At 40.8% G+C, this 11,582-nt stretch overlaps 1 protein-coding gene across 1 annotated transcript; it reads right to left on the bottom strand.

The window, feature by feature from the left end:
- Positions 1-2,133: 2,133 nt before the first annotated feature.
- LOC118940056 (gastrula zinc finger protein XlCGF17.1-like) lies at positions 2,134-6,095 on the bottom strand. Its single transcript, XM_036948278.1, has 2 exons — positions 6,030-6,095; positions 2,134-3,475 (listed from the first exon to the last, which is right to left on the bottom strand). Exons 1-2 carry the CDS (start codon positions 6,093-6,095, stop codon positions 2,429-2,431), a joined length of 1,113 nt encoding a protein of 370 aa, XP_036804173.1. The 3' UTR covers positions 2,134-2,428.
- Positions 6,096-11,582: the final 5,487 nt, after the last annotated feature.

The raw sequence follows: 11,582 nt of genomic DNA, 5'->3' as shown, positions 1-11,582 counted from the left end.
ATAGTAGAGAAGGTAGATCTAGCTGGTCTCGCATAAAATTATAAAGACAGTCAATCTAGCTCGTCTGTCAAAATATAGTGCAGACAGTAGATCTAGCAGGTCTGTCATAATGTAATAGAGACATTAGATCTAGCTGGTCTTTGATACTATAGAACGCACAGTAGATCTAGCTGGTCTGTCATAAATTAGTAGAGACAGTATATCTAGCTGGTCTGTCATAATATAATAGAGACAGTAGTTCTAGCTGGTTTTTCACATTATAGTAGAGAATGTAGATCTAGCTGGTCTGTTCTAATACAATAGAGACAGTAGATCTAGCTGGTCTGCCATACTATAGTAGAGTCAGTAGATCTAGCAGGTCTGTCATAATATAATAGATACAGTAGATCTAGCTGGTCTGTCATAATATAGTAGAGACAGTAGATCTATCTGGTCTGTCATAATATAATAGAGACAGTAGATCTAGCTGGTCTGTCATAATTTAATAGATACAGTAGATCTAGCTGGTCTGTCATAATATAGAGGAGACAGTAGATCTAGCTGGTCTGTCATAATATAGTAGAGACACTTGATCTAGCTGGTCTGTCATAATATAATAGAGACAGTAGATCTAGCTGGTCTGTCATAATATAGAAGAGATAGTAGATCTAGGTGGTCTTTCATAATATAGTAGAGAAAGTAGATCTAGCTGGTCTCGCATAATATAATAAAGACAGTATAACTAGCTCGTCTGTCAAAATATAGTAGAGGCAGTAGATCTAGCTGGTCTGTGACAGAACCCAGTCACCCTGGCCCCTCCCCCCTACAGACCGCACCAATCCCCACTGTGATCAATTCAGTGTCAAGACGGCTCTAGGTCGCCTGCAACCGACTAATGATAGGTGTCTGAGTCGACTGACTCTCAGATAATCTTCCACTGCCTCGGCCCTGTTTACACCTACAAGGTGCCCCCCTCACACAGGAAAACACACTCAGAGCCTACTGACTGGGCCCTGTTTACACCTCCAAGGTTCCCCCTCACACAGGAAAACACACTCAGAGCCTACTGCCTCGGCCCTGTTTACGAGGCTTTTATAAAAACTACACTTAGCGTGTTTAGATCACCTCTTTTTATTTAAACTAGGTTTGAGATGTGGTATCCACAGCCTCGCTGCCTCTCAGATCAAAGGTGCTCCAGGTGCTCCATCTGCTCCATTCCCAAAGTGTGGTCTCCCTGAGATCCCAAGTTAGAGGGATCCCTGGTGTACCATTTACCCAGGTCGTCAGGAGCGGTCACCAAATGAAGATTAACATCCCCAAATGTGGTTAATTTCTTTAATATCAAATGAGGAAACAAACTTATCACGCAAGTCAGAGTTTTTCTTAAGCTAAATCTTTATTCACTTAAGGGAGCAAGTCAATACAACGCATACATAAAGTGAATCAATTGAATGCTCTACGATAATGATTGCTGGTCGATGAATCACCCCCAGACTACTCATTGAGAGCCCCGAGACAAAAGTACAAAGGTCTTTTATAGCCAAGATACACCCCTTTCAATCTACATGACGAACAGCAGATGTATAGATGGGTCACAAGGTTAAGATTCGTATGAAAGATACTTATAATTCACAGCAGACAATATCTGCTGTAAAAACAGTACTCTGTGTGGAGACCAGGGTCTGGCCCTGGGGTAATCTCTCCCTGGTACCATAGAGAACAGAAACATTAACTCATGCTCTGGAATGCGGCCTCTTTAGGTTTTATCACACAAAAGACATTGTAAATCTCCTGTCAGTGTTATCTCCCAGAGGCCCATCCTCAGTAGAACACACAGACACAATAGTTCTAAGAACCCTCTATTCTGTTGCATAACACAACCATTTGATACAATAAAAGTACAATAACATAATCTTGCAGTTTTGCTCTGTGTCCACTGAAAGTTGACTAGTAACAACAACTGGGACCTAAAAGACACCCACCATGAGACCCACTAAATCTGCCCAAGAAGAGGCAAACAAAAGAAAAACCCACAACAAACTTAAAGACAGGACGCAAACCAAAAAGGTGTTGACTCTCCACATCTATCAAGACAACTGGAGCACTGGGCCAGACACACTTAAATAGAACCTGGACCAGCTCAGGTGAAACACCTTCCTACTAATGAGATGGACAAGCCAGCACAGGTGTAACACATACTGACTAACGAGGTGACACCAATCAATCTCTTCCATTTCAGAGCCTGGATTTTTCCCCTGAGGCTAATATCCAAATTATGTTGAAATCAATTGATAAGGGGGCAAACGTTTAGGCTTCTACATTGAGACTATTAAAATAACCCTAAAACAATGTTAAAATATTCTACATTGTGACATTAATTCGTTGAAATCATGAAACAACTACTTCATGTATGTATTTTCTAATATTTGATCAGAGATCATTTATCAGATTATCTCTGGTCACAGCTATGAGATTTCAATCCTGTGTGTGTTCTCTGGTGAAGAGTCAGAGAGCCAGATGAAGCAAATCTCTTCCCACATTGACCACAGCTATAAGGTTTCTCTCCTGTGTGTTTTCTCTGGTGCACTGTCAGCTCTCCAGATTGACCAAAACCCTTCCCACATTGATTACAGCTATAAGGTTTCTCTCCTGTGTGTGTTCTCTGGTGTTGAGTCAGGTGGACAGATCGAATAAAACCCTTCCCACATTGATTACAGCTATAAGGTTTCTCTCCTGTGTGTATTCTCTGGTGTTGAGTCAGAGAGCCAGATGTAGTAAAACACGTCCCACATTGACCACAGCTATAAGGTTTCTCTCCTGTGTGTATTCTCTGGTGTTCAGTCAGAGAGCTAGATGAAGAAAAACTCTTCCTACATTGACCACAGCTAAAAGGTTTCTCTCCTGTGTGTGTTCTATGGTGTACAGTCAGAGTGCTAGATGTACTGAAACTCTTCCCACACTCACCACAGATATAAGGTTTCTCTCCTGTGTGAATTCTCTGGTGTCGAGTCAGATGGCCAGATGTAGTAAAACTCTTCCCACATTGACCACAGCTATAAGGTTTCTCTCCTGTGTGTGTTCTCTGGTGCACTGTCAGCTCTCCAGATCCACCAAAACTCTTCCCACATTGATCACAGCTATAAGGTTTATTTCCTGTGTGTGTTCTCTGGTGTTGAGTCAGAGAGCCAGATGAAGTAAAACACTTCCCACATTGACCACAACTATAAGGTTTCTCTCCTGTGTGTATTCTCTGGTGTTCAGTCAGAGTGCTGGATGTAGTAAAACTCTTCCTACATTGACCACAGCTAAAAGGTTTCTCTCCTGTGTGTGTTCTCTGGTGTACAGTCAGAGTGCTAGAGGCAGAAAAACTCTTCCCACATTGACCACAGCTATAAGGTTTCTCTCCTGTGTGTGTTCTCTGATGAATTTTAATGCCTGATGAAGTGAATCTCTTCCCACAGTCAGAGCAGCAGTGAGTTCTCTTCCCTGTGGGTCTCTGTGGGTGTTTATTGAGGTGTTCTGATCTGGAGAGACTATTCTCTGCCTCTTCAGCATCATGAGGTTGTTGAGGCTCCCCAGAGGATCCACGATAGTCACGTCTCTCTCCTGTGTGAACAACAAAGTCAGACAGATGATTAAAGGCCCACAACAGCGGTAATCCAGTATAAAAGGTGATGCCAACAGCATAGCCATGATGTTGTACAACAATTGACATCTGTAATGAATGTTAAAATTATTTGACAATTGTCTTAAAACGAGCAAGAATAGTCATATTTTGTCTTGTTTTCATATTAGAAGTAACATCCATGATTGTAGGCTAAAATTGCAGCACGAGGGCAATGTGACTGCAGAAACTCCTCCCTGCTAATGAGGAAACCGATAGTTATGGATGTATTATATCTGCCTGGAGCAAAAATGGTGAGCAAAGATTTTAGTTTTTCACAATGTATTCTGAATATGAATGGGGGAAAACTCAGGGGAGTAACCTCCATTTCCAGGTTGCTAATGAGTCATTTTCACACTGCTTTGGATGTTAATTGTAAGGCTCGATTGAATGTCCTGTTTAATATAATGTTTGCTACAGTATTATGAACTATGTGTAATTATTGAAGAACCGCGTTAATGACAGTATCCATTTGGGTGTCAAGAAAGTAAAGATTCTATTTTTTATTTCACCTTTATTTAAACAGGTAGGCTAGTTGAGAACAAGTTCTCATTTACAACTGCGACCTGGCCAAGATAAAGCATAGCAGTGTGACAAAAAAACAACAGAGTTACACGTGGAATAAACAAACATGCAGTCAATAACACAATAGAAAAATCTATATACAGTGTGTGCAAATGGAGTAAGGAGGTAAGGCAATAAATAGGCCACAGTAGAGAAGTAATTACAATTTAGCAAATTATCACTGGAGTGATACATGTGCAGATGATGATGTGCAAGTAGAAATACTGGTGTGCAAAAAAGTAAATAAAAACATGGGGACGTGGTAGGCAGTTGGATGGGCTATTTACAGATGGGCTATGTACAGCTGCAGCGATTGGTAAGCTGCTCAGATAGCTGATGCTTAAAGTTAGTGAGGGAGATGTAAGTCTCCAACTTCAGCGATTTTTGCAATTCGTTCCAGTCTTTGGCAGCAGAGAACTGGAAGGAAAGGCGGCCAAAGAGGTGTTGGCTTTGGGGATGACCAGTGAGATATACCTCCTGGAGCACGTACTATGGGTGGGTGTTGCTATGGTGACCAGTGAGCAGAGTTAAGGGGGAGCTTTCCCTAGCAAAGACTTATAGATGACCTGGAGCCAGTGGGTTTGGTGACGAATATGTAGCGAGGGCCAGCCATTATAAGTCAGAACCGTCCAGAGTAGTGATGCTAGTCAGGCGGGCGGGTGCGGGCAGCGATCGGTTAAAGAGCATGCATTTAGTTTTACTTGTGTTTAAGAGCAGTTGGAGGCCACAGAAGGAGTGTTGTATGGCATTGAAGCTTGTTTGGAGGTTTGTTAACTCTTGGATCTACCCATCCCGGATCCGGGAGAATTGTCATCAACTGACACTAAGTAGCATAACGCAACGGACAAAAAATCTTACTAGAAAATATTCATATTCATGAAATCACAAGTGAAATATATTCAAACACAGCTTAGCCTTTTGTTAATCACCCTGTCATCTCAGATTTTGAAAATATGCTTTACAGCCAGCAAGACAAGCATTTGTGTAAGTTTATCGATAGCCTAGCATAGCATTATGCCTAGTTAGCAGCAGGCAACCTGGTCACGAAAATCAGAAAAGCAATCAAATTAAATCGTTTACCTTTGATGAGCTTTGGATGTTTTCACTCACGAAACTCCCAGTTAGATAGCAAATGTTATTTTTTTCCAAAAATATTATTTTTGTAGCCGAAATAACTCTGTTAGTTCTTCACGTTTGGCTGAGAATTCGACCAGAAATTGCGGTGATGACTTCACCGAAAAATATTCCAAATTAGCTCCATAATAGCAACAGGAACATGGCAAACGTTGTTTATAATCAATCCTCAAGTTGTTTTTCAAATATCTATTCGATAATATATCAACCGGGACTGGTGGCTTCTTAGTAGGAAAGAGAGAAACAATGGCCGCATTTGTCTTTTACGCACAAAAACACTCTGAGACCTACTGTAGGACCCATAACTTCACTAACAATAACATAGACCTACTGTAGGCCCCATAACTTCACATAACAACAACATAGAACTAGGACTATAAATCATTTAATATTTCAGGTGAAACATGGAAACTAAAATGTCTTTGTCATGACATTTCATAACCTGATCACCAGATAATTTTGTCAATAATCCCACTAAGCTACTCTGTAATGTGTTGTCATTCTAAATGTCCTGAATAAAAGAAAATAGCTCTGTGTGTTGTTCAATAGCCTATCCATCAAGGAACAGTTCTCTACACATTATGAGCTAAGTATCTCTGTGTCCAAACAGACTAACGAGACCCTACTGTAAATCAAGCAGACAATAACACATTATAAACACCAATTTGTTAGGGATGTTAGATCCAACATGGAGCACGGCATAACTGTCTTTACCAGAGTAATGAATGAAGAAGCACTTTGGTTGTTGTTGCATGTCGTGATGTTTGTCATTTGACTGGAATTCAGAAAATTATTTCCTGGATCAGCTGATGATAGTTGAACATGTGACTGTAACTAAACAGCTACAGTATTAAGAATGATGTGTAATTATTGAAGAACCGCGTAAGTGACAGTATTGATTTGGGTGTTAATAAAGTTATTTGGGTCAATAAAGTTAAGGTGACTCTTGGTTAGAACCACTGGATTTTGCCAACTCAAATGATTTATAATTTCTGTGCCCATAAACTGTTTTCCCAGCGTAACATAAGGAGCCACTAAATTATACATAGTTCATAGAGATACTAAATGTTACGTAGGTAGAGTGCATTTCAGAGATCTGACTCCCAAAATATGTACTAACAGGACAATAACCTAAACCACAAGGCCAAATCTACACTGGAGGAGCTTACCAAGATGACATTGAATGTTCCTGGGTGGCCTAGTTACAGTTTGGACTTAAATCGTATTGAAAGTCTCTGGTAAGACTTGAAAATGGCTTTCTAGATCAAAAACCGACTTGACAGAACAGGAAGGATTTTAAAAAGAATAATGAATTTCACATGAAGATCAGTCGCCTATTGGATGACATCACGACTTCCCATCAAGCCAACTCCTTAAATACCTTACTATGACATCACTCACTCCTTCTAGTTTCCAGTTGTCTAAAAAAACACTATTTTGCTCAAAACATATATTTTGTTTCCCTTTAGTGTGTTTATACTTTAGTGTATTTGTATATCACTTTTCAATAGGAAAAGTTAAAAATCACTGGAGGACGTCATGAACAATTCATACAATACAAAAACATATTCAAGAGTAGAACGCCCTTTTAAAATGTACACATTAGTTCAACAACTGCAGAGTTTGTGTCCCTGTTTTATAAGATAGTACTCACTGTATTTACTGGTGTTAATCAGATCAATGTCCCTGTTTTATAAGATAGTACTCACTGTATTTACTGGTGTTAATCAGTTCTCCAGTCTTCTCTTCTTCGTCCTCCTCTAATGTGACAGTAATCTCCCCCTCTTCGTCCTTCCTTAAAAAAACGTCTTCATCTTCTTTCACTGTCACAGTAACCTCCTTCTCTCCAAAACCTGCATCCTCCTCTTCTTTTACTGTAACATCCTCCTCCTCCTCTTTCACTCTGAACGCGTCTTCCTCGTCTTTCACTGAAACGTCTTCCTCCACCTCTTTCACAGTAACAGCCTCACCCTCTACTTGTTCTTGTATTGTAACAGCCTCCTCTTTGACGAGAGCTTCTTTCTCCGTCCAGCAGATCTTCTCTTCTTTATCAGGAGGAGAGTAGCTTAGTGAACTCATGGTCGGGGGTAACAGCTAGTTAGCATTAGCGATTAGACTAGTGCTAACTTGACAGCTAATTGACTTACAACGTAAATATTACATTAAATGAGGTAACTAGTTGTTTACACATAAGTATGTTTAAATCATAGTGTTAAATAAACCAGTAAATTGTCTAAAGAGCTTGAATGTTCCGACTTTGTTGTCCAGCGAGCTACCGAGGTGGCTGCAGTTGTTGAAGAAGCGTTCCGTCCACTAGATTATACGTCACAGTAGAAACATCGCCTGAAAGTCACATATCGCCATCTGCTGTCTGGAGGGAGGAAACGCAGTTGAGGAGGGAAAACTTTTTTTCTTCTTCATTGAATTATATTATAAAGCAGTTTAGATAAACATTTTTTTCCTCTCCATTTAATAAGAATATTATATCAACACGTACAAAGAGCAACAAGTGTTGTTTGATTAGTTCAGGTTTTTTATGAGATTCTAAAACAAACTCTACATCAACTCCACATCTATATTTCTGATTCAGTCAAATAACTAGATTTCAAAAAAAGCACCTAGTTATTGATACCCTTGATAAAGATGAGCAAAAATTACTGTATGAAATAAATAAATAAACTTTACCCACTACCAGGATATTTTAGCCCAAAACCTGGATACCTCTCTGCTAGGAGGCTGAAACTTGGCCATAAGTGGATCTTCCAGCAAGACACATCATCATCCACAAAGAGATGGTTACTTGGGCACAAAATCAACATTTTCCATGGCCATCTCAGTCTTCGGACTTGAACTCCCTTGAACATCTGTGGTTTGAATTGAACAGGGCAGTCCATAAGCGCAGACTAAATAAATCAAAGACCTGGAGAGATTCTGTATGGAGGAATGGTCTAAGATCCCACCCAATGTGTTCTCTAATCTCATAAAACATTTTAATGTCATTATCTTTTTCAATTGTATCAGTATAAAATAATATAATTTCCCTTTTATTGTTGGTGTAACAATACATCATGTAGATGTATATAATGAACAGACTAGGTCTATTCTGCTCCTACATGGTATAACAATACATCATGTAGATGTATATAATGAACAGACTAGGTCTATACTGCTCCTACATGGTTTAACATCATGTAGATGTATATAATGAAAAGACTAGGTCTATACTGCTCCTACATGGTGTAACAATACATCATGTAGATGTATATAATGAACAGACTAGGTCTATACTGCTCCTACATGGTGTAACAATACATCATGTAGATGTATATAATGAACAGACTAGGTCTATACTGCTCCTACATGGTGTAACAATACATCATGTAGATGTATATAATGAACAGACTAGGTCTATACTGCTCCTACATGGTTTAACATCATGTAGATGTATATAATGAACAGACTAGGTCTATACTGCTCCTACATGGTTTAACATCATGTAGAGAGGTATGCTACCGTTCAAAAGTTTGAGGTCACTTAGAAATGTTCTTGTTTTTGAAAGAAAATCATATTTTTTCATGTATCATTTATAAAAACCTGTTTTTGCTTTTTCATTATGGGGTATTGTGGTGTCATTTTGGGGTATTGTGATGTCATTATGGGGGTATTGTGATGTCATTATGGGGTATTGTGATGTCATTATTGGGTATTGTATGTACATTGATGAGGGGAAAAATTATTTAATCCATGTCAGAATAAGGCTGTAAAGTAACAAAATGTGGAAAAAGTTAAAGGGTCTGAATACTTTCCGAATGCACGGTATATATAGGGGCAGTACTTAGTGACATCACTTCCTGAAACAGGAGGTACAAATATATAACATAGGTTCAAAATATCAACATTCAATGTATCAAAAATATGTGACCACGCTGAAAGTGGAAACGCCAGCCCAGCCACAATCCTAGAGGTTCACTGATGATCAACCTCCTCCTTCACATCTGACTCCTAATTATCAACCTCTTCCTTCACATCTGACTCCTGATGATCAACCTCCTCCTTCACATCTGACTCCTGGTCATCAACCTCCTCCTTCACATCTGACTCTTGATGATCAACCTCCTCCTTCACATCTGACTCCTGATGATCAACCTCCTCCATCACATCTGACTCCTGATGACCAACCTCCTCCTTCACATCTGACTCCTGTTGATCAACCTCCTCCTTCACATCTGACCCCAGTGATCAATCCAGAGCGTCTTCTTTCTTGGGGGGGAATCCCGATGGATGACGTCATCCAATAGGCCGTCATCACCACCACCGCCCACAAGTTAATTGTCATTCAGGTTATCAATGGGAAGAGCATCAGCAATATGTCCTGTCTGGTAACTTGTCTCATTTAATGGATTTCAATTGGCAGGTGCACAGGGAGAAACCCCATTAATACACTTTTGGAAGTCTTTAACTGTATCAAAGTCTGTGGCCTGTGATGTTGGGATAAATGATAGTCCCTTATTATACAAGAGACTAAATTCAAAAATTCTACAGCACAACGGCAGAGTCATGTCTTAAGTGTAAAACTAACAATGACTCAATAATCCTTCTGGGAATGTTATGACGTCATAAAGTTATGGGAGGAGTTAGAAAGTTGGCTGTCAGGAGTACAGTTATACAATGTAAAATTACTTTTGATCCGTCTGTCTATATATTTCAAGACATGGCATATGAGGATGCAGTGAGATACCCGATGGTTAGATGATACTTTTCTAATCTTAAATATTATACTTAAAACCTGGAAATCAACCAATCCTCTGTTGTTAATTCAATAGAAAGGTAAAATGCTTTATTATCTAAAAGTTGAAAGTGAGTGTGCAACGGAGAGAAAAAAAAATGGTGCTGATGCGGGTGCTGGAGACGGGTGTGTGTTCTAGTGGGTCTGGGCAGGTGTGATGGAGTTAATGGAGATGGAGGTGTGTTCTAGTGGGTCTGGGCAGGTGTGATGTAGTTCATGAAGATGGGGGTGTGTTCTAGTGGGTCTGGGCAGGTGTGATGTAGTTAATGGAGATGGAGGTGTGTTCTAGTGGGTCTGGGCAGGTGTGATGTAGTTAATGGAGATGGAGGTGTGTTCTAGTGGGTCTGGGCAGGTGTGATGGAGTTCATGAAGATGGGGGTGTGTTCGAGTGGGTCTGGGCACGTTTGATGGAGTTAATGGAGATGGGGGTGTGTTCTAGTGGGTCTGGGCACGTTTGATGTAGTTAATGGAGATGGAGGTGTGTTCTAGTGGGTCTGGGCAGGTGTGATGTAGTTAATGGAGACAGGTGTGTGTTCTAGTGGGTCTGGGCAGGTTTGATGTAGTTAATGGAGATGTGGGTGTGTTCTAGTGGGTCTGGGCAGGTGTGATGTCGTTAATGGAGACACGTGTGTGTTCTAGTGGGTCTGGGCAGGTTTGATGTAGTTAATGGAGATGTGGGTGTGTTCTAGTGGGTCTGGGCAGGTGTGATGTAGTTAATGGAGATGGGGGTGTGTTCTAGTGGGTCTGGGCACGTTTGATGGAGTTAATGGAGATGGGGGTGTGTTCGAGTGGGTCTGGGCAGGTGTGATGTAGTTAATGGAGATGGAGGTGTGTTCTAGTGGGTCTGGGCAGGTGTGATGTAGTTAATGGAGATGGAGGTGTGTTCTAGTGGGTCTGGGCAAGTGTGATGTTGTTAATGGAGATGGAGGTGTGTTCTAGTGGGTCTGGGCAGGTTTGATGGAGTTCATGGAGATGGGGGTGTGTTCTAGTGGGTCTGGGCAGGTTTGATGTAGATAATGGAGACGGGTGTGTGTTCTAGTGGGTCTGGGCAGGTTTGATGTAGTTAATGGAGATGGGGGTGTGTTCTAGTGGGTCTGGGCAGGTTTGATGTAGATAATGGAGACGGGTGTGTGTTCTAGTGGGTCTGGGCAGGTGTGATGTAGTTAATGGAGACGGGTGTGTGTTCTAGTGGGTCTGGGCAGGTTTGATGTAGTTAATGGAGATGGAGGTGTGTTCTAGTGGGTCTGGGCAGGTTTGATGGAGTTAATGGAGATGGAGGTGTGTTCTAGTGGGTCTGGGCAGGTGTGATGTAGTTAATGGAGATGGAGGTGTGTTCTAGTGGGTCTGGGCAAGTGTGATGTTGTTAATGGAGATGGAGGTGTGTTCTAGTGGGTCTGGGCAGGTTTGATGGAGTTCATGGAGATGGGGGTGTGTTCTAGTGGGTCTGGGCAGGTT

The sequence above is a fragment of the Oncorhynchus mykiss genome, chromosome 17 (assembly GCF_013265735.2).
Source record: "Oncorhynchus mykiss isolate Arlee chromosome 17, USDA_OmykA_1.1, whole genome shotgun sequence".
In the NCBI taxonomy this organism is placed as follows: Eukaryota; Metazoa; Chordata; class Actinopteri; order Salmoniformes; family Salmonidae; genus Oncorhynchus; species Oncorhynchus mykiss.
This window is presented reverse-complemented; position numbering and strand designations above follow the sequence as displayed.